General features: G+C 34.4%; 1 protein-coding gene across 9 annotated transcripts in view; it reads right to left on the bottom strand.

Moving 5' to 3' along the window:
• The window catches only part of STXBP5 (syntaxin binding protein 5), a 167,918-nt gene that overhangs the window by 19,479 nt on the left and 124,257 nt on the right, over positions 1–24,182 (bottom strand). For 2 of the 9 annotated variants that reach the window (XR_014845087.1, XR_014845085.1), the window contains exons 20-26: positions 24,033–24,092; positions 23,884–23,931; positions 12,617–12,683; positions 11,675–11,725; positions 5,759–5,998; positions 2,339–2,708; positions 1,895–2,060 (exon numbers count right to left, since the gene is read on the bottom strand). Coding sequence is in view for 5 of the 9 variants with exons in the window: in XM_085024331.1 (XP_084880457.1) it covers positions 1,895–2,060; positions 2,339–2,708; positions 5,759–5,998; positions 11,675–11,725; positions 23,884–23,931; positions 24,033–24,092 (935 nt within the window). In the remaining 4 variants the exon portion in view is untranslated. Of the gene's footprint in view, positions 1–1,894; positions 2,061–2,338; positions 2,709–5,758; positions 5,999–11,674; positions 11,726–12,616; positions 12,684–18,155; positions 18,259–18,391; positions 18,494–23,883; positions 23,932–24,032; positions 24,093–24,182 lie in introns of those variants that run through there. The other 7 variants (XM_085024331.1, XM_003480238.5, XM_085024332.1 and 4 more) reach the window with 5 other exon arrangements.

Consider the following 24,182-nt stretch of genomic DNA (forward strand, 5'->3'; position numbering starts at 1 on the left):
TTTTTTTGGTTAAAGTTAAATGAGTGCACAATGTATTATAAAGTTCATGGTATTCTTTAATCAACATATTTCTGCCAAGGCATTATTTCTAGCCACTGAAAACATAGAGGTAAATAAAATGTCAATATTGCCTAAAGAAAACATTCTATCATAAACTCTTTGAACAGGGTTCATTTTTCATTTATCTTCATATCATGAAGGCAGATAGTTATTAAAATAAATTGAGTGTACTATTAAGTGGCCAGTTCATTTAAACATAAATAGGTAAAATTTGCTGGGGCTGCTATTGATTTTTACTGAAATAATCAAACACTGATCAAAGGACAGAATAAACTGATTACAGAAAAGCAATGAAGTTTAGAATTTTGAATATCTGAATTAAGACCACATTTCAGATCAAAATGAATTCAACTGTCCATATTATTTCTTAACATAGTAACATTTTACTAGTGAAAGGAAACATTAAAGGAAATTCTACCTTTCCCATAAAAAGCATAATTTTAATTCAGAAACTTAGGAATCTCTGAAAATATACTTCTACCCAAATGTAAATAGGAATTTAATATTTCAGATGTGTCATTCTGTTTCCCTCTCAAGATTTATAATATCATTAGGAGTATGTTTCTAGTACAGTGCAGCTTACTGAAATAAAACTAACATTTGACACATACAAATTCTGTGCTGAGCACTGTGCTAATAATTAATAAGCACTCTACTTATGTTGTTTCATATAATTCACATCAGGCCTTATGGCATTAGGTATTATTTTTATCCTCATTTTAAAAACAATGAAGCTCCAATGCAGTAATTTGTCTAAGGTCACATAATTGTGTGACTGGCAAGGCTGGGACTGAAATTCAGTGCTCTTGACTCTAAAGCTCATGTTGCAAAAATAAGACACAAATTCAAATTTATAAACCAGTAAAATGGGGCTAATAAAAACTTTCACTATAAAATTCCCCTAGATAATAATTTCCTCTAAATATCAAGTTATCAATTAACATTTTAGCTCAATATTTCGAGAGCACTTTTATTTTAGAAGTTGAAGCTAGGAGTTCCCGTTGTGGCTCAGCAGAAACAAATCTGACTAATATCCATGAGAGGATACAGATTCCATCCTTGGCCTCACTCAGTGGGTTAAGGATCTGGCATTGCCATCAACTGTGGTGCAGGTCACAGACATGGCTCAGATCCCATGTTGCTGTGGCTGTGGTTTAGGCCAGCGGCTACAGCTCTTATTCAACCCCTAGCCTGGGAACCTCCATACGCCATGGATGCTGCCCTAAAAAGACAAAAGACAAACAAACAAAAAGAAGTTGAAACTAAACTGATCATTTCTAATATATATGCTAGCACAAAAGGCACTCAAATATTTAAAAAGATACAGTTTTGAATTTAAAGAATTTGTAGTCTCTCACAAACAGATCAACAAAAATATTCAGAGGAAAACTGTCAAGCCTTATTTTTTCTTATAATGAGTATATATCCTTGTGAATAGAGTATATGAGAACAGATGGCATAATTTACCCTAAAATAGATAACATCATTTTCACATTAACATACTTTTTTAAAAAGGACTTTTTTGTATATAATAGGTATTTAGTCTATGTGGAGACTGGGTACAAAATGTATATAATAGTTCATGTTTCTTTGCCATCACTGGAGAGAAAAAAACTGGATCAATGAGATGCGAGTCCCTCTTAGAACAAGAGAGTGATGAATACACTTTATCATCAATCCCAAAGCATGTACTCTGAAAGTCTCAATAAAGGCTGTGAATTTTCTCATGTAGACTCAGTTGTACACTCCTGGGAGTATAAGGGATGGACAACACAAGGGACCTTAGAAAATATTTCACCTCTGAAGAAATTATAGTCATATTTTTGTGATTTACCTGAAGATTTTCACAGGTCTCTTGACTGTAGGTGAGTCTCTGGATTTCTGTAGGTGAAACAAGATATAATGCTTGTCCATTGTTGGTGAAGCAGAACGTTCTGGCTATCCGCATATTGGTAAGGGGCAAGTAATATACATCCAATAGAGGCCTTAAACTTGGCAAACTTGAGGAAAAAATTAAAAACTTGTTAAAAGACAAGGCAGGTTTTAGTCTTGAACAAAGTATTACAGAAGGTAAACATGGCAGGGACTTATGTTTTAGGCTACTTGAGTGAGAGAGAAAACTGATTTGTTTTCCACATACCTTTTCAATATTAACAGAATGACAATAAAAATCTCTGTATATAAGACTGTTCTTTAAAACTGAATATAATTCTGTAATACCATGTGTTGAGGGAGGAAATGATACATTTATGTTTTTTAAAAAATATCTAACTCTTACCTAAAAGTCATAATATGTCCGTTGGCACAGAAGCAGGCAAGGCAGATACCATTACTCAATGAAACAATATCTCCACGAAGCACAAATGAGGTTTCTGTAATGTTTTGCTTAAAAGCGCAGTTCTGAGATGGCAGTGAAATTACTTTAGCTTGCTTTTCAGAACATATCACTGCATACTGGTTCTCACTAATTTCCTGAGATGAGGAGGGGGATACAGAGACGGGTCTTCGTTTTTTCAATTTCTCCTTTTCATCCTTTTCTTCAGGAACATTGTGTTCTTTCCAGGATTCATAGGCAGGTGGCACTAGGCAGCCTGTGGAATCCAGGAATGCCATTCTCAGGATCGCCCCTTTTAACCTCAAGATAGTACCTAAAATTGTAATTTTAGTAGATAACAAAGATTTTAATTGACACGTAAATATATCTGTTCCAACTTTGACATGTACTAGACACTCAAAAATACACAGAATGTATATTGAACTGAAATTGTGCACTGGATTGCTGATGGAATTCAAATTTGATCAAGTGTGATATTTGAATCTGGAAGAAGATTTCAATATCACATGCCCCAAATAGATAAGTGCTACCAAACAGATAAAAACTGGGATGTCTAGAACTAGGTCTCACACCTGGAGAGGGTAATACCATCAAGAATGAGAGTAAGTAGGTAGCATCTAGAGCCGCATGGTCCAATGTGGCAGCAACTAGCCAATGTGGCTAACAGAGCACCTCAGCTGCAGCTTGTCCAAGTTGTGGCGTGCTATGAGAGTAAAATACATGCTGGATTTGAAGATGAGTACAAAAAAATTAGTAAGAAAATACCTCAATAATATAAAAATACTGATTACATGCTACAATGATGATTTTTTTTGCATAGACTGGGCTAAATGAAATATGTTACTAAAATTAATTTCAGTTATTTTTTACTTTTATATATGGCTTACATTGCATTTTTAATGGACAGAACTGATCTAAAAGGTCAATGAGAAAAAAAATTCCAGATATTTCTAAACATTACTTCAAAAAATCATAATTTCCTTCTAAGCTATTTACCAATACATGTCAAATATACTCAAAGCATTATTTTGATCAACTTACAGTCTTAATTTAGCAGTTTAATTAATGGGACTCCCTTTCTTCCATATCCTTAAAAAGTTAAATATGCTTTATGTTCATTTCTAAGTAAGCTAAATGATACCATAATATGAAAGATGTGGAAAGCAACAGAAGGGAGGGTATGGAATTGATATAGCATTCCAGTTCTTACTTTAGAAGATTATTTTTATTTTATGACTTTACTTATATAATATTTTATAGTTTGAAGAAAATGTATTCTTTTTCTTTTGTTTCCAAGAGGAAGAGATCCCAATGTTCTCTCAAAACTTTTCTTAGAACACAGAATATCACTCCCTTTTTTCTTTGCATTTATATATTTTGTATATTGCACAGTAGCCAGATAAATGCAGCATGCCCAGTTAAGTCTGAATTTCAGAAACCTGATCAATACTTTTTTAGTATAAGTATATTCAAAACACTGCATTATCTTTCCAAATACTACATGGGACGTATTTACATTAAAAATATTTGTTATCTAAAATTCAAATCCAACTGGGCATCCTGCATTTTATTTGTTAAATACGGCATTAGTCTATTGTCCCAGTTTGGCAAGTGGACAGTTTAATTATTTTTAACAATTTGATGATTTGGCAATGGTTTATATAGTTCACATGAAAATATATGATATAATAATCGTGGTACATGGATTTTCTAAAAATGTACCAAGATACTATTTAATATATGCAGATCCTATATTTGGCAGGATTATAGCATGTTTTTCAGCAGGATAATGATAACTGTTCACTTCTCCTCTTGAAGGGACAAAGTAAACCATTTCAGTCTCTTAAGAATAGAAACTCACCTGTGTGGAAAACACCTTTCTTCTCATAGTTCCAATACATATAACATAATATAAGTGCTACTGTTATATTCTAAAATAGGCATCTTATTCAAAATTAACTTCGAAGAGTCCACTATTGAAAAGAAATCCAAAGGTTCTTTCTTACACATGAAAATTATTTTATATTAAAGTAAATTTATAGCTAATTTGATTTTATTGCAGGTTGGAAAAATCTTAAATATTTTATTTGCACTTAATATTAAATTATCCATATTAATCCCCCCTCTCATTTTTATTTGTTGGAAACATTTATTTTCTTATCACAAACTCTTGTAGAAAATTTAGAAACTACAAATCAGTACAAACAATAAAAATTACTAAAAACCCCACTATTTGGTGATAATTACTGTTAGCACTTTGACTTTCATCTTTCTAGTTGTTTTCCAGTACATAGACTTGTTGTTTACTAATAAGAAATGAGATTAGTAAGAATAGCATCATTAAGTAACTTTTTCTAACAACTAGGCATGCACTATATACTAAAATATTGAGCTGAATGAATAAATCAAACTATTCCTTTAAAAAAAATTAGAAATGAAAATTAAAATCATAATTAGGAGTTCCCATCGTGGCTCAGTGGAAATGAATCTGACTAGGAACCATGAGGTTGCAGGTTCGATCCCTGGCCTCGCTCAATGTGTTAAGGATCTGGCATTGCTGTGAGCTGTGGTCTAGGTCGCAGACATGGCTCAGATCTGGTGTTGCTGTCACCCTGGCATAGGCTGGCAGCTGTAGCTCCAATTAGACCCCTAGCCTGGGAACCTCCATATGCTGTGAGTGCAGTCCTAAAAAGAACAAAAAAATAAAGAAAAAAAATCATAATTATATTTTAATTCTAAATTCCAGATATTCTGGTGACCCACTATAAAGACAAATAACACTAATGAGCAAAACTATGTTTTTTTTTCCCCTATCTAGCTCAGCTTAAATTAATAATGGAAACCAGAATTCTCAGTTTTTTCCAGACCGATCAGATTTCATTGATAAATTCAATCTCATTTTCAATATATGAAGATTGCACATTTTTTCTTCTTAAAAATTTCTATTAAGTCACTTTTTCTAATTCTTCAAGGAATAAAAACAGTCTATTTTAAGATTTCACACTTAAGAGTTAGAAAGAGCCAAATGTATAATGTTTAAAAATATTCTTTTGTCTTTTTGCTTAAGAAGGTAATATTTTGAGGTATCCTAGTATGCAATAAAAAAATTTTCTTCTTTTTCATTTTCTTACCTAGTAATCATTTTAGGCATGAGCCAAGGGTTAAAAAAAATGCCAAACCTGAATGGCTGTATAAATAAATGATATTTGGAAGCTTATTCCATGTATTCCTTCAATTAAAAACATGATTATAACTATCCCCATTTAGAATTCTCAGACTGATTCAAAAATGAAAAGCAAAGGCTTCTGCTCGATTATAGTAAAGCAAATCTTCAACAGAAGGACAGCACCAGGGCATACATACCACTTGGAGACACAATTACTGGCTGAAGAAGCCTCTGCTCTCCTCCCGGGGGAAGGTTCAGTGCAATGACGAGCACTGTTCCCAACGTAGTGCCAACCCACAGACATGGGGAAGGGGATGAATCCGCCTTTCGAGTAAAAGTTTCACAGAAATGAAGAGCAGAGATGGCTTCTCGGGATTCTTTATCAATGCTGGTTACACTTGAACTCCGTGATCGGCTGAAGGAATTATCTTTTATATCTGAAATAATTTCGAATGCTGTGAGATTGCTCAAGTTATAAAATACCGTGTTTTTTATTTGGTATAAATTTTGCCAGAGAGTTAATCTACAAAAAGACAAAATCTGTAGCATATTTAATTTTCTTTTAACTGGAGAGAAAAACAATTTACTTTTATGCTAATGATTTCTTCCTTTGCTCAAACTTAAAACACAAAGAGACAAATCCACACTTCTCAGAACTGGGATGGGTGTGTCCCAGTGAATTTCTGGATGTGTGATTTCTTTGGTTTCGGTGCAGCTTTCTGTTGGTATCTGGCTGCTTTTCCAATATTAGCTCTTACTACCTTCCTTTCTCATGATGCCGTTTCTTCCTTGGTAATCCAACTTAATGATTAGGTAGAACTAGAAAAGTGGGTATTTTCAATTTTTTACATTTAAATAGTGCATTTAGAGGTACTCTTGATTCTACCTTCAAATTTACTGTATGATAGACTTTTTTTTTCTTCAATTCTGTCCATATGAAAGCCTTAATCTGTAAAAATTTACTTTTATTTTTCTTGAATGCAATTTTAACTGTAATCGTTCATCTAAGGCATTTTTCATCAAAATGTACAACTGGTACCTGGCTCACACCTGATGCTAGGTACAGTTTCTTTACTGGCTCTGTCTGTAATGACAGGGATACTTATAAATGATACTAATAACCCCCTCTTGTCTTCAGTTACCTTCTTCTCTCTAGCCAATCTCACGACTGTTTCAAGCCCTGGTTTCTTTTCTTTTGGACTAGCTTTCCAAATGCCTATAGGAAGTTCTTCCTGTTATGTCTCACTATACAAAGTCAAAATACATCACTTCCTCAAAGCTCTAAATTCTTCTCATGGCACTAATTTATATTAATGACACCTCTGTTCTCCTAAAAATAACACTTGAAATGAGTAGCAGTACTGGTTCTTCCCTTCACTTTATCCATGTCTCTGACGGGATGCCAAGTCCTAAGCTTTTCTAATGTTTCTGTTTCCTTCCTTTCATTACCAGTCAACCTCCATTACCCTATGTTTAGGTCTTCATCATCATTCGTGGTGACCATAATTCCCAAGTGATTCCCCCACCTTCACTATGTCACTGTTGCATCATAACTCAATTAAATTTGACAATGTGCAGTTTTAATTCTATCACCTCTATCTTCAAAATCCTCAATGGTTCCTTTTACGATCTTTCTCAGGTTTTTCAAACTCTCCATAAAATATCTCCAACCTACCCTCTTGGCCCTATCAGCCAGTGCTGCCCTGCTTTTGTTCAAATTTATTTTGTGGGAAATAAATTCAATGTTCTCCAAATGTAATCGGCATTTATCTACTTTTAGACTTTTGCTTGTGATTTTCATTCTCATTGGTGCATCTGTCTTTTCTCTATCTAGATGGTGCTTATTCTCCAGCTAGGGTACAGTCATCCTCATAAAGTTTATCCTGATTCCTAAAACCATATACAGTTATTTTTCTCCTGAATCGTGAGAGCTTTTTATCTCTCCTAGGGCATTAATTTTACTTTTCTGTAGTGATTTCTGACTTGTCTTAGCCTTGTTCTAATGTGACTGTAAATTTCTTGAGAACAAGGGCTGTGTCCTTTTGATGCCTTGCAGAACTTAGCATAGAGCCTTGAATATAAAAGTATTCAACAGATATTTGCTGAAGACAGATCTACAGTTGAAAGTATACAAAGCAATGTGTTCCTGCTGTACCACTGGGAATATATTAAAATTGCTAGTAGCTTCTACTGTTCACATCTAGTAAGTGATTCCTCAAGTCACATGTTTTCAATGCTACTGTGAAAGAAATGACTTCATAGTGTTGTGAAAAATAAAAACACATTCAAGTCTTCTAAGTCATATATAAAGAAGTATAATTAAAACTTACTTACACCCCCCAAAAAGCTTTTGGTAATCAAATTTAGATTCATGAGAGTTAAAAATATTCCCCCCAAATATAATTATATACAACCTGATTTTCTCTAGTCTCCAAAAACAATAAAGCCACTAGTTATGGCAAAGGCATGGGTTGTTTCTAAGTATAGTTTCTAAAAATACTTTTCTTTTGCCTGAGATTGCACCCCCTGTTACAGATTATGATACGGTAGAAAAGAACTACTTAATGTAAATGAAACAACTTTCTATAAGCATCAGCTCATTCCTGGATGAGTTTGTCATATGATATTGATTCCAAGTATTAACTCTATGTTTCCAAAGTCATTTTAGTAAAATAACAGAAATTTTAAATTTATTTTCCAATAATAAAAATATTTGTTACTCTAACAAAACATATATATACAAGGTGAATGGACATATTCACCTATTTTATCAGTTGTAACCTAGTGATAAAAATAAGAATGAGTGGTATAACAAAATCTGATATTATGTATCAATATAAATTAAGCTGTATAAAAACCTTTTGCTGTTATCTATTAAAATAAGTAATTCACAATAATTATAATTAAAATGTTAATAGGCCAAGTTAACATTATTTTAATTTAATAGGCTAACAATATAAAATTCAAAAACTATAACTGCATTTTTATGACTTCTCTATAAAACTCAGATAATCAAAGACACTCATATTGCTAATTAATATGGAAAAATGAATGAGAATCAGTTTTGAACTTAAAGAATCAGGCTGCTTATTTTCTTTTCTTTTTTTTTTTTGTCTTTTTGTCTTTTGTTGTTGTTGTTGTTGTTGCTATTTCTTGGGCCGCTCCTGCGGCATATGGAGGTTCCCAGGCCAGGGGTTGAATCGGAGCTGTAGCCACCGGCCTACGCCAGAGCCACAGAAATGTGGGATCCGAGCCGCGTCTGCAACCACAGCTCACGGCAACGCCGGATCGTTAACCCACTGAGCAAGGGCAGGGACCGAACCCGCGACCTCATGGTTCCTAGTCGGATTCGTTAACCACTGCGCCACGACGGGAACTCCTATTTTCTAGAACTGTTTGAAAACAAGTTAGAATTTTGAGCAGTTCATGAATTATAACTTCCACTGACTGCTATTAAGTTAAATGTTGTAGGGTTTTGTGGCTTAAATTTTAGAAACTGGGCAAACTAAACAAATGGAATAGAAATTTTCATTTTCATTCTAGTAATGAGAGCAGAAATGAAAACAGCTACCTCTAATTAAGGCCTACTATGTGCTGCACACTATCATAAAGTTTACATTTATTATTTTATTGAATCCACATAATATCCCTGAAAAGAATTATCACAACAACTTAAACACTAAAATAAGGAGCTCAGACAAGTTAAGATAAGACGGTTAATGGAAGAGTTTGGATTTGTGCCCATGTTCAAGTCTAAAACTTCCTGTGAGGCAACTCCAGACAGATAAGGGTTAGTCATGTCACCAGTATCATATGAGTGGAGGGTTGTGGTTACTACTGAGCATTAAAGTTCAGTCCCGTTTTTTGGGTTAGAACACGATGGAAGACAGTATGAACGAAAAAAAGAACGTTTATATATGTATGACTGGTCACTGTGCTGTACAGCAGAAATTGAAGGAACACTGTAAACCAACCATACTTTAATAATTTTTTTTTAAAAAAATTCCGTCTTTAGACTTAAAAAAAAAAAAAAAAACTTGAACATGTAGTCCTTCTGGTAGATCTAAAGTCAGAAAAAAATTTGTCATTAATGCCTCCATCCACCTCTAGTTGATGAAACCATGTCATAAAATCATTGTTTTCCTGTTATCTGGATGCCCAGAACATTTCACTTGTATATATCACACTCTCCTGCCCACACAGACACTTATACAACAAAATTCTACATCCCCACTTCCTCCCCAATCAAAACATAATGCCAAAAGGTGAATTTGGTCAGGGTAAAAATTAGGACAAAAAACCTATTCACATCAAAATACATAACAGTTTGATACTCTGCCTCCTGTTCTTGACACTTGAAAAGTGACATCAGAAGTCTAAAAACATCATCCATGGCTTCTGCGTGGGCCATGGAGTCCAGGATGAAGCTACAGTGAAAGTACAATGTTGCTCAATCTCCCTATAAACAAAAGTGAATTGTATTCGCAGAAGCTTCCAAAGCTGCAGGACAGTCCAGCAGCTCAGCTACTTGAGCATTTGGCAGTTTGAAGCTATCAATACAGTTGTTTTCCCCACTCACTCTCTGGTCAACATAAAATAACCAGCTATGAAATCTCTACCAAAAAACATGTTAATAGCCCAATGACTTGAAGGGAAACTATTTAGGCAACATGTATATTGTTTCAAGGTATATATTATTCAAAATCATAATTGGCTTAGGGTATTAAAATACATGGGCACTCAAGTAAAAGATAAACTGAATAAAGATGATCTATAAAAGCAGAGAGCATACACTTGGATTAAATTACTTAAATAATTCATAAGTGTGAACATTCTTTTAAGAAATAATTGATGTATTTTTTACTAATTATAAAAGTACTTTTTCTACATGTGTTTTCTCATATTTTTAGGATACTAAAAGATGTAGAACCATTTTAACTAGTAGATTAGGTGTTACTGAAATCACAGGCTTCTTTGAGAGTTTGATGAAAACTCTGGATCCTCTTGGGAAAAAATGCATAATGTAAGCCTTTTTAAACACTTGAGATCAAATTGTGCCTTTCAGGTATATGGTGAAGGGAACTACACTCCTCTCAAAATATGTTATCCTACAGTCTATAATTAATTCTAGTTCCCTTAACACCAGTGATACTACAGGGTCCTACTAAATTGTTTTTCTTACCTTCAGGAACAGAAACTTTTGCTTTTACTGTCAAGGAAGATATTATGACAACTCACTCATAATCACACACTTTCTATAAGCACAACTGAGATAAGACTTATTCAGGGATGCTAAAGTTAGTAAGGTGCAATGGACCAATATCTAAGTCTGAATTATTTATAAAAAGAAAGTCAAGGAATCTAGAGATTTAACAGTGACAAGATGAGGTGGATGAGCAAATACAAAGGACAGAATCTAGTTATTTCTAAGACAAAGATGGGTGAAATCATATGTATGCAGTCATACTTCTTATTCACTTAAAGGAAAGAGAAATTTCTAAAATTAAAAAAAATGAGTTTAAAAAGAAATTCTGCTTTATATTTACCATATGAAATCTTTTTATCTTTATTGAAATGTCATTTGTTCCCACATTGGGATATAAAGGAGCTACTTTTGAGCTGGATGGAAAGCAAAAGGAATGTGTGAATATATTCATTCTGTTTTCTTAATGGAAAGGTTTCACAGAAAGTGCTATAGAAAAATAAATATTTCCCAACTTACTATCACAAAAAATAATAATTTTTGATATGACATTCACTGCAATACAGAAAACTGGTCATTTATTTTGAAAATATCAAATTCTCATAAATTTATAAGTCAGAATTCAAAATACGTTTTCAGACCATTAATAGAAATTAATCTGAAATCACACAAATTTTAATCATATTCTAAGTTTTGTTTAAATTATGAGGGCTAAGGAGATATATTATTTTGGTTTGCTTAATTTATAATTATCTTTTATAATTTACAGATATTATTTTAAAGCCTATTAATTCTTAAGCATTTTAGTCATTTTAAACTTGATTTGCAATGGTCATTTTAAATCTGATTTACTTGTCTTCAAATTAAAGAGTTTAGTTACTATGTATTTTCATTTATTTATTTTACTTACCTAAATCAGGCTTTAGGTCAGTAGGCAAGCTTAACTTCCGGGACATCTTCGCTGAAAAATAAAATGCATTTTTAAAGTTGTGAAAAATCTGTGATCCATACTTATTCATACCAATTGCTCTTCAAGACAGGAATGAATATTTTTCTTACTAAATCTAGATGCTAAGATAATTAAAATAGGATTAATAATGTTATGGGTGGAAAGTAAATCTTATTTTCAACTTTTTAATAAGTTTGTACTTACTTGATATAAAATCTTTGAGTGCTTGAAGCTCTCACTTCAAGGAAGTCTTTTAAAAAAATCTAACTGAGAATTATTTCTTAGGCTCTCAGGAAAGGGTTAGGCTTTTCTAAGGGAAGCAAAGTCATTTCTCAGAAAGAAGGTATTGCAGATAAAGACAATAGAGGCATAAGACTGAGTTTGGGTATCTTATATAACAAAATCTTTCTAGCTCCTCATCTTCACAGCTATTGGGCTCATTGTTTTTATTTTTTCAAGTCAATCTCTTGAATACAGGAAAATCCTATATCTACAATCAAATTGAAGTATTTGACTACATCACAAAATATCTGGCTCAGCTATTTCTACATATATGTTAACATCTTTATTTACATTTTAGTAAAAACATCATGCTCAGTCTAAAATTAGAGTATTTCCAAAAATGTAAACTACAGATATTTATATTTCATATTAGAATAATAAAAACCTATGTAAAAGCTTACTGGAATTCACTTTCCATCCTCAAAATCAGTTATCACCTTAATCTAGGAAGTGATTTAAAGTTAGGAGGTGTTTAACTACATCTAGCACGTTAGTGGCAGTGCATGCGTAAAAGAATAGTGCTTCCTGTGTGAAATTTTGAAAAAGCATTTGTTTGTTAATACATGAATGTGTATATTGGGTTAAATTTCGGACTGTTTATGAGATATTTAAAGAACAGACCCTGCTAGTCCATAAGGGCGCCATGTAAACAAAGAGAAATCCAGTCATAGTACATTAACTTCCACATCTAAAAAAATGACAAATTCAGTGTTAGGAAAGAGGCATTAGGTAAACTGGGAAAGGATAGGGGGAAATCAAGTTTTTATTTCCAAGCTTCATTAATCTAATTAGCATCTTTTAAAAAATAACAACAATGGGTGGAATATATGAATCAGTCATAGCCCATTTTCACACAGATTCAATCGATCTCAAAGATAAAAAATAACAGAAAACTAAAACAGCCAAATGAAATCCGATAGGTTGATCTCATATAAATGTATTTAACACTCAATTTCCTTAAAATCAGATGACATTATATCCCTCTCAAAATATTTTCTAAAATGCAATATTAAATATTTCTGAAAGAATTCAGAGTTTTTCCATCAAATACCCATAAGTATAATGTACACAGACTAACAAATAATATCCATACAACATCTGAAGGAAAATCAGTTTGGTACGTCTAAAGATACTGTTTCAGAATCAGATGATGAAGAGAACTCTCTAGACTCCACTACTCTGATTTGATTATGTTATTCTAGGTCTTCAGGACCAGTGCATATAAAACTTGAATGTGCACATCACCTGGGGATCTTGTTAAGTCAGATTCTGCACTTCTAACAGGCTCCCAGGATATGGTGATGCTGCTGGTCTGTAGATTGAGCATCAAGGTCCCTAGACTAAAAGCAACTTCAGGATAGGAAACAAAACTAATTCATCAAACCCAGTATGCAGATACAGTAAGTCCACAACAAACATTTCTTAAATAAGTTTCAGAAAGTTTGTAAAATGTAGAAGTGTTAAGTATAGTGGTTAGGACTAGATTTGGAATCAGACCAAATACTGAGTTTGAATCTAATTCACTCAACCACCAGGTGTGTGACTTTAGGCCAATCACTTTGCCCCGCTAAACCTCACATTTCATCATCTATAAAACAGGGATAGATAATAATACCAGTTTCATAGTTATGAAGATTATATAAGATGACATAAGCAAAACATTAAGCATAATACCTGACACACAGTATGGATTTGATGTTAGTTATTGTTTATCAATAAACAAATGAAATAATACTTTTTTTCATAAACTGTAAAATGTTGTACAGATGAGCTATTAATATACTTGTAAACAATCAGTATTTCTTTTCTTTCTTTCTTTTTTTTTTTTTTTTTGTCTTTTTGCTATTTCTTGGGCCGCTCCTGCGGCATATGGAGGTTCCCAGGCTAGGGGTCCAATCGGAGCTGTAGCCACTGGCCTACACCAGAGCCACAGCAACGTGGGATCCGAGCCGCGTCTGCAACCTAATCCACAGCTCACGGCAACGCCGGATCATTAACCCACTGAGCAAGGGCAGGGACCGAACCCGCAACCTCATGGTTCCTAGTCGGATTCATTAACCACTGCGCCACGATGGGAACTCCAATCAGTATTTCTTTATCCTAATTCTATGGTAATATTACAATGAACTAAAACAAGAAAATGGAGAAAATTTTTAGGACATTAGTACAGAATGGCATGCACAACTACTCAACTTCAAGGTTTATTTCAAAAACTAAATATATAAACATAACAAAGAAGAGAAATAATCTGAGAAATTTACATTTTATGTGGAAGGGGAGAAAAGATTTCATTTCTTGGCAGTTCTTATTGTATAATTTGTATTTATGTCTTCAAGTTTCACAACCCTTCCCCTATAGTCTCAAACCAGTGATACTAAACCCATCCAATGAATTCATCATTTCTGATACTGAACTTTTCAGTACTAGTATTTCATTTTAGTCATTATATAGTTTTAATTTTCTTTGCTGATATTCTCCATCTGTTCATTCACTACAACCATTTTCCCTTCAGTACTTGAACATGTTAAAACAGCCACTTTAAAATTCTTGGCTGCTAATTTCAACATCGAGGCCATCTTGAGGTTGTTTCTACTGATTTTAAAAATTCTTCATTATGGATTATATTTTCTTTTCATTTTGAATCTTTATCTCACATACCTAGGAACTTGTGACTGAACGTGGAAACAGTGGGTAATATGTTGGCATCTGGATTAAATTATTGTCAACCTTAACAGGTGTAAGTTTTGTTTTGCCATGCAGAACAAATTACTGGTGGATCCTTTTTGTTTTATGAGGCTTGGTTTCATTCCTTGTTAAAATGGGTCCACTTCAGTTAGAACTTTGTTCTAGGTATGGCTCTCACGCTAAGAAGTGGCCTTTCTGGGACATCAGCAGAATGACTGAGGTGCTCAGCAAGGTCTCACTTGATCTGTTCCTAGCATCACATGACCTCTGCTATTGCTGGGAAGCTCTCAGCCCCACAGCACGTGGTTGCCACTAGGCCTAGTGGAGTCTTGATCAGCTCAGGGGAGGACCAGCCCCGACCTCCGATCCAGCACTGGATCTCCACAGATTTCTGGGAATTTCCCTTGCAGAGTTCCTTCCTTTCTAATGCTCTGCCTCACAAATTCCAGTCACTTCAGCAGCCCAGAACTCCAATTTCTGCCTCTGTAGTTTAGTGAGACTGCCAGTCTGGCTGGGTATACTCACTCTGCACTGCAACAGCAAAGTATTCTCCAGCAGAGAGCTGGAGAGACTGTGCGGCTCACCTCATTTTTTTTTTTTTAACTCTTGGACTGCTCAATGCCTGGAAGTAAGAGGCTCGTACTTCAGCTAGTTTTACTGTAGTTTTCTATGAGAGGTGAAGTTTCCAACTTAAGATCTCATGTTGAAATTCAGGCTAAATGCTTTTTTATCTTTCAATCTTTGTGGCTACTTCTGAGGAATATCCTTGTTTTCAGGTCTGTTTGGTCAACCTCTTGGTGGCAGGTGCAGAGGAGGCAGATCTCTGAAGAACCTCTCGTCAGTCCTCCTGGCTTATACACTCACTCTACTCTGGGTATGATTTTGTGAGAAAGCAGTTGCAGACCATATCCAGCATTTTCTGAAGCATGGACTTTTAATTCTTGGGTGTCTCAGAAGCACTCCTCAACAAATTCCCTTGCTGGCTGATTGTCACACTAAAAAAGAAACTTCTGCTCATCCTTTGCAAGTTATTGAACTTCTACTGAGGCTTTCAAACTGAAAACATGAGATCTGAATGAGCTCTTGGAGGACAAACTGTTCTTCTGTTCTTCAGCTGTGTATTCTTCAACTCTTTCCCCTGTACCTAGTGTCTTCTTTGCTCTTAAATCCTTTGTCACTAGAAAGTATAAGCTAGCTCTCTTTTTCCATGCCTTTGTCCACAGCAGAAACAACGGGAATCACAGTAAAGAATTTTCTTCAATCTGAAGAAAACTGGAGCCAGGGATGTATCTTAGCAGGCTGTTAATCTGAGTCTTTACTTCCTCTTCTTATAAACCTGAATGAGGATATCAAGCTGGCTGGCTGAATGAGCAGTACAGAGCTGCATTTGCTTGCCAAGAATAATGAAGTCATACCTGATCACACCAATCATGTCTGCAATGGTAATTTCAATACCAAGGAAAGATGCATGTTCAAGGGGAGCAAATCTCAAGGCAAGGAGACTGCTTGGATCATTATACCAAGATGAGTTTCATCATTGTTGATGCTTTTTAGTTCTTTGTGACTGCAGAGATCTTTGTAAATGTTTTTCAGTTACAGAGATTCCTATCGCTTCTCTGAAATTAAACAGACGTTTTGCAATTTTCCTTTAGTTCCACCTTGCTTCCCCCCACCTGCAACATGTGGAAGCTGCTGGGCCAGGGATCGAACTCATACCATAGCTGTAACCAGAGCCACAGAAGTGACACCTCTGGATCCTTAACCCACTGAGCCACAAGAGAACTCCCTAAGGATAGTTTCTTAAAGGAAAATAGAACTATAACTTCTGTTTTTCAGGGTATGAGTTTTATATTAAGCAGTGTACCAACAAAAGGTAAAATGACTTCTCATGACAGTATGAAGATGCCAAAAAAGCAAACTGATCTTTGTTTATATTGAGAGAGGTTCAATAATAAGAATAAAGTGACAATACTATTTTTCTTGCCACTTGCAGAGGTCGAATGCAACTCTTTTCAAGAATAATGTTCAAATGCATGTATATTAAATAAAAGCAATCAGAATTTTTTAAAAAAGACAAAAATCAGCTTGTAGTATAGATATAGCAAGAAATCCAAGGGGTGAAGTGAGACCAAGAATTAGAAACTTTATCACACATTATTTTAATAGTCATTTGAACAATAATGTCAATTTCTATCTTCCATGATAAAATATAAATTCTATGAATTTGGGGAACAGAATTTATTTTGCAAAATACTACACCTATGTATGTATCTAGCACTTAAGGTGTGTCCAGTAGACACGACAATGAATGAAAATACAAATAAACAAAAACTGGAGCCCCTGCTATGGCGTAACTGGACCGGCAATGCCTTGGGAGCTGCAGGGACGCAGGCTTGATCCCTGGCCCAGCACAGTGGGTTAGGGATCCAGCGTTGCTGCAGCTGTGGCTCTGCTCTGATCCCTGGCTCGGTAGCTGCATATGCCGCAGTGTGGCCAAAAACGACCAAAAAACCAAACAAAAAAAAAAAACCAACAAAAATTGTCACTGGGATTTTTAGTAAGAAGTTGAACTTCTTCACAAATTGAAATAAAGAGAAAAAGAAGACAAATATAGGCTTATTAATCAAAAAGAGAACTTCTGGAAATATAGAACACACATCCATTGCCTAAAATGAAGGAGGAATTTTGAAGAGATATTACTACCTGTCTGGCAAAGATCTGGCTATGACAAGTTCTCTTAATTCTTGAACTCCTAGAGCTTTTGTCTTCCAATATTTTTCCTATCTCTATTTTCCACAGACTCATAAAATTTAATGTTTAAGACATCACCAAAATTAAAAATATCTCAGAGCATTTTCTAGAGAATAGAAGGTATTGCATAAGGTCAACATAATAAATTTTATGGGCTGAATTGTTCCCCCCAAACTTGTATACTGAAGCCCTTACCCCCGGGACCTCTGAATGGGACCTCTTTGGAGACAGGGCTTCAAAGAGGTGATTTAGGTTGAAATGAGGCCACTTAGTGGGGGCCCTAATCCAATCTGATTGGCACATGTAAGAGGAAGAAATCTGGACACACAGAAACACCAAGGATGTGCCCAGAAGAGTGTCTCTCTAGGCCTGTGCCTAGAAGACAGACAAGGTGAGGACACGGCAAGAAGGTAGCCATTTGCAAGCCAAGGAGAGAGACCTTAGAAGGAAAAATTTTCCTTATTTTCCTATGGCAACCCCAGCAAATAAACAGGTAAGTAATGACAGAAAATAAACTGCCACGTTAATAGTCTGTTCAAACAATAGCTGACAAATATTATTTCAGTAGTGTAACTTTAATTTGGACTGGTTTTCTTTACGTTAGGAAGCAAACAGCAAGTTATCTCTACAAAGATCATTGTATATCCTCCTAATGGAAGAAAAAGATTCTTTATATAGAGAGACACATATATAGTAAGTAGTGGTATAGAAAACACAAACAGGCTTTGCTGAGCAGACTTTATTATGAAATTTGACAGAAAATACACTCAGAAATAGAATTAAAGTTTGAATATACAATATGTCATACTCTTCAGATTTTAGCCATCCTGAAAAAGAAAAAGAATTCATTTAGAGGAACTACAATTTGTATAATGGTTTTAAAGTACTTGCTTGTAAAATTTAGTTTTTGACAAATTAAGGGTAACAATCTCTTTTCAAAGTAGAAAACATTAACGTTACCTGTAAAAACGGTATTACTGCAAACTTGACTCATCTTCTCTTTCAAGAAGAGCTTCTATTCTTTCGACGGCCAAATTGCGGATTAAATATACAGATGAACTTCTATAGATGCAACAGCCACATTTTGGATTGAATATTGGGGAATATAAACTAGAAATATCACTACTAGTTTGAGCTTTATAATGAATTAGAATAATTAAAAATTTTAAAAGTCTCCTTAATTTCATACATACCTTTTCAAATTCATATGGTAAATTCCAGATAAACCTCTGAGAATTTTTTTTTTTTTTTTGGTCTTTTGTCTTTTTAGGGCCATACCCATGGCATATGGAGGTTTCCAGGCTAGGGATCGAATTGGAGCTATAGCTGCTAGCCTACACCACAACCACAACCACATGGGATCCAAGCCGTGTCTGCAACCTACACCACAGCTCACTGCAATTCCAGATCCTTAACCCACTGAGCAAGGCCAGGGATCAAACCCACATTCTCACAGATACTAGTTGGGTTCATTAACCATTGAGCCACGATGGGAACTCCTGAGAACTTATTTTTAAATTGTTAAGTATGAAAGAATTGGGAAGACAACACAAGAGATGATATAACATGAAAGACGGGACATGCTATAGTATAGTCAAGAGAGCTGGATTCTGATCTTGACTAAGTCATTTCCAGGGGATATGACTTTGGACATACCATTTTAACTTGAGGCCCAAATTCTCTTGAAAAATATAGGGGCTTGAGCAGCTTTAAAACTGTAGGATTTAATGAGTTTAGTGATTTAGAATATGATTCAGAACAGACGAGTTCTGTTGGAACAGTCTAGCACAAAAAAAGGAATCATTGGGATTTATGTGTAGAAGAACTCATGAAAATAGCACTTGGATATTAACTTCATTCAAAATGACTTAAAAAATTACTTCAGTTTTGCTAAGAAAGAAAATTAATTATTCCCTAAGTAACTACTCATTCATAAATTTGAGAGATTAAAAGGGCTTTGGAGGTATTATCCTTATATTAACAAATACCATATGAAAAATATCTAGTATAATATCTAGAATTTAGGAGGTGTTCATTAAATAGAGCTATTATTATTTGTATTTGTTGTGGCACAGCATTAAGTCATCCTACTCTTGAATCTTTTTCTTTAATCTCCAGTGTTATTTCGTACTCATAGCTTCATGTAATCAATTTGATAATCATTTCTTCTATATGAAAATTAGTAATAAAATGGGATATGGGCAGGGTTGTAGACGATAGAATCCAGCTAGAAATCTACTTTCAGAATAAAACATAACCAAAATGAAATAGAATCTTTAGAGAAGTTTAATCATGTAATGTCAACATCTATCAAACATGCTAACATCTGGAAATATTGTATTCATAAGTATATGATGAAAAATTTGTTTTAATAGTTTAATCAAGATATCTATTTTAGGACTATTTTTATACAAACAAAGGAATACAAAGCTTTACATAATATTTCTGAAGTTTTATAAAATGTTAATAATGAACAAATACAAAATTGATAAACAATCTTCCTTTCTAAATGATTTACAGATACTAACTAACTATAGAAATAGTTACTGATTTTGGAAATGCTGGCCATTAAGATTTTACTAACAATAAAAAGATTTTACTAACAAAAATGAATCGTAAGGTATGAACAGGCAAAACAAATCACTAAGTATATTACATGCATGTAACTTTCTTTAGGGATGCTTCAATTGCATTATACTCTGCTATATTTTTGCTGTTAAATTTAAAAGACTAAAGTTATATATTCTTAGGCATGTACCAGGAAGTCATCATCAGTATCATTTACCTGAGTTAGCTGTCAGTCAGGAAAGAAACAAGGAAGCCAGGCTTTGGGAAGATGGGTTAGGGAACTCGACTGTCCACTCTAGCTACTTTCACCTGAGTCTGCTCTTTGAGGAAGGCAGACTTCCAGACACTGTTAATGTTATGTTTGGGTTATTGGTACCAAGGCGGTATCCAGGACCTAGCACATGTACAGAACTGAATATGAGCCATCTTTTTTCCAGGTTGCCATGTACACAGAAGAGGGTCATAACTAGATTATCTAGTTACAAATCACACAATAGATTTGCCTTTGAACACTTATAGCCTTCAATAAACTGTCTTAAGACACAATGCCCTTTGCTAAAGAGGGCAAACTGGAGCTGGACCACCTGTAAATTGTGGCTCTGACATTCGCCAGCTGTGTAACCAAAAGACAGACATCTTACACTCTAACTCTTAGTGTCCTTGTCTGTAAAACAGGGAAATAAAAACAAAGAGCTAATTGAGGCTAATGAGTGGATTAAATTAAGAAACAATTAATAGCAGTTGGTACAGTGTGCCAGAAGACCTATAATTGTTAAGTATATTATTAAAAAAATATTGTTACTGTCTCAGCCATCTCAGCTGCACTGTAGGGCAGCCAAAAAAAAAAAAAAAAGGAGTTCCCGTCGTGGCGCAGTGGTTAATGAATCCGACTAGGAACCATGAGGTTGCGGGTTCGGTCCCTGCCCTTGCTCAGTGGGTTAACGATCCGGCGTTGCCGTGAGCTGTGGTGTAGGTTGCAGACGCGGCTCGGATCCCGCGTTGCTGTGGCTCTGGCGTAGGCCGGTGGCTACAGCTCCGATTCAACCCCTAGCCTGGGAACCTCCATATGCCGCGGAAGCGGCCCAAGAAACAGCAGCAACAACAACAAGACAAAAGACAAAAAAAAAAAAAAAAAAAAAAAAAAAGTTGATTTTCCAGGCTGGGTTAGATTGTTAAAGTGAACATTACATCCTGTACATCCCCTGGTCCTGCCCTCTCCAATATGACACAAGTGGCAGTTACTGTCAAAGAACAGGTGCAATGCAGGGACAAAATTTCACAGCCAAAACATTCTGTCAGCTTTCAACACAGGGTAGTTCTTTTACCAGTGCCAACCTGGGAGAGTCTACGCTTAAATCTTATGCTTTCTCTGATTAGGCCACTGCATAACTGCCGAAGTGGAAGCAATAAACCTCTGTAGATATAGAGCAAGGGGATACTTTCATGAGGTTTAGGATACTGCAGAGCAGGCAAGGGACTGGATGGCAGGGAACATAGTGGGCTCAGAAGGATCAATGAGTCCTAGCACATTTGATGCCATTAAGCTTCAAATGGAAAACATTTTTTGGGGGGTCTGCACCCATGGCATATGGAGGTTCCCGGCTAGGGGTCAAATTGGAACTGTAGCCGCTGGCCTAGGTCATAGCTCACGGCAACGCCACATCCTTAACCCACTGATCGAACCTGCTTCCTCAAGGATACTAGTCAGATTCATTTCCGCTGAGCCATGACAGGAACTCCCGGAAAACAAATCTTGACAGAGAGGTCTTTGGGAGATTCTATGATTTTTTCCCAATGTTTCACTGACATTTATGTTTTTCAAGAGCATATTTTATGCTAAATCTTATTACAAAAGTAGACACTAATGTAGAGAGATAAACTGTTAACTTTTTTTAAACTGCAAAAACTTTACAATCTAAAATGGTACAGTCTCCATCTGAATGAAGAAAAATTTGAGTTTTCTGTCTATCTACCTTGGGATATATATTGCGATTAAAAAACTACCAATTACAAAATAAATAAGTCATAGGGATGTAATGTATAGCACAGGGACTATAGTCACTAATATTGTAATAACTCTGTATGGTGCATAATGTATAAATATATTGAATCATTATGTTGTACAACTGAAACATAATATTGTAATTCAATTGCACATCAATAAAATAATACTGAAAGATTACAACTGAAAACAAAATTCTACATAAAAATGAGATATAACAGTGGTTTCTGGAGATGAAAGATAATTATAGGTAACTGTATAACTAACAAAGTTTGAAAAGTTAAGTAAATTAAACATGTTTCCAGAAAATATAGCTATAGAAACTGGCATGACAAAAAGAAAAACTGGCTGGTAAACTTCTTGCTTTCTTTGTTATCAAGAACTATTCTTCCAATAATATTCTCAGTCCTAAGAAATTTATTAATTGAAATCTTTCAAAAATTCAAACTCAGATATTCCATGTTACATATTCTATTCGTAACAGAAAAAGATGGAAATGAAAAGTGAGTCAACATATTTAACAGAGCAAACACAACCCCAGGGTCAAAAATCAAACAGTTACATTATTAAAAAATTTGAGAGGTATAAAGTAACTTTCACACAATGTAAAATTCCTACATACTTAAAATTTGCAAGTTCTTTGAAAAATTATATATAAGAAAGCCCCTTCTATTTTTTTACATTAAACCACCCAGCCAGCTCAGTTGGTAGAGCAAAGGACTCAATATTTTATGTTATATGACAGAAAAACAAACAAACAAACAAAAAACAAACAAACAAAAAAACCCTTCAAGTACTATTCAGATAGTATACCTAAAAAGGAAATTGGCTGGAAAAAGAATTATGCTATAGTGCTCATAGATAATGAATGTGATTTAACTATTACCAAATGATTCACTGAAAAACCACAAAGAGATAATTGATTCTCTATAAATGAAGAGCCCTTTGCCCAAGAATAAACCACCTCATTTTAAAAAAATGACCAGAAGTGCTAAAGTCAGCCAATGTTAATATGACTAAACAGGGTTCAATTTACAACATGTGGAATATTTGAAATTTGATATTACTACATATTAAACCTTATTAGTTGAAAAATGGTAAAGCTATTCCAGCTGTCTAGACATTCATTTAATTTAATATAATTCAAGGAATATATATGGTAGAAGATTTTTTTGGGGGAAATAAGTAATATATTAACAGTATAATAAAATTTTTGGATTTAAAGATTAAGTATATTCTCTTTCAATAAAATGGTGTTTCTCAGGCTTCAAAAAATCTTCAGACAATATTCAAATTTTTATGACTAAAAAACCCTAGTTTCTGTCCCTAAAGTTTAATTATATATTTTATCCCCAAATTTGAAACTTTGAAAATCTTGGAGTAGATAATTTCAAAGTATCATTCATTTTTACTTGAATATTCCCATTTAACCCAAGGGTAGGTAGCACAGATAATAGACTAAAAGTCTATCTTTTAAAGAACCATTTCCTTGAAATTTGGGAGCTTTATAATGTTAGGAGGAAAGAATAAAGGCAGGAAAAAATGCAAATAAAACTATAAAGAAAAAAATTTAAAAATCTGGGAGTACAGAAGTGTACCATTTATGCATAAATTGAACCCTGCTTTATTTTAAAGTAAAGCAAAAATAAAAACAGAACAATTCACACTGTTAAGTCAGAGGAAGAACAACCCCAATCAAACTGATTTTTTAATAATTTTGCCCCAATGAGTTTAGAAGAAACACAGCCCAAGAGATTATTGTTTAGCATAGGAATAACAAATTAATATATACAAAATGTAATGCATTAGATAATTTTCTGGTGTTGAGTTAGCATTGCATATAGCAAGGATTAGAAATAAAATAGAAATGTCTATTTCCTACCTATATCACTGGCTACCATCTTGGAAAACTTTCTGCTTTTGATTTTCACTGAAAATAATATTTTGATATAAAATGTCAAAATCTATTAAAAGTAAACTAAATGAATTAAATATAATTAAAAGAAAATACTTTAAAATAAGATACTATACCCTTTTCTATAAAATTATTCATTTTTTGTTCATCATCTGAATTGTGTGGTGATGAAGAACCTACACAGATGAAGACAACGGAAGGAACAGGCACATAGTCAGTCACAAACACTGAGTTGTCACAGGGAAAATACAAACAAAGTGATGGGA

The sequence above is a fragment of the Sus scrofa genome, chromosome 1 (assembly GCF_054392235.1).
Source record: "Sus scrofa isolate SSC_HxYL_T2T_F1_AM1 chromosome 1, Sscrofa_HxYL_maternal_Yorkshire_Landrace_v2.0, whole genome shotgun sequence".
NCBI classification, from domain to species: domain Eukaryota; kingdom Metazoa; phylum Chordata; class Mammalia; order Artiodactyla; family Suidae; genus Sus; species Sus scrofa.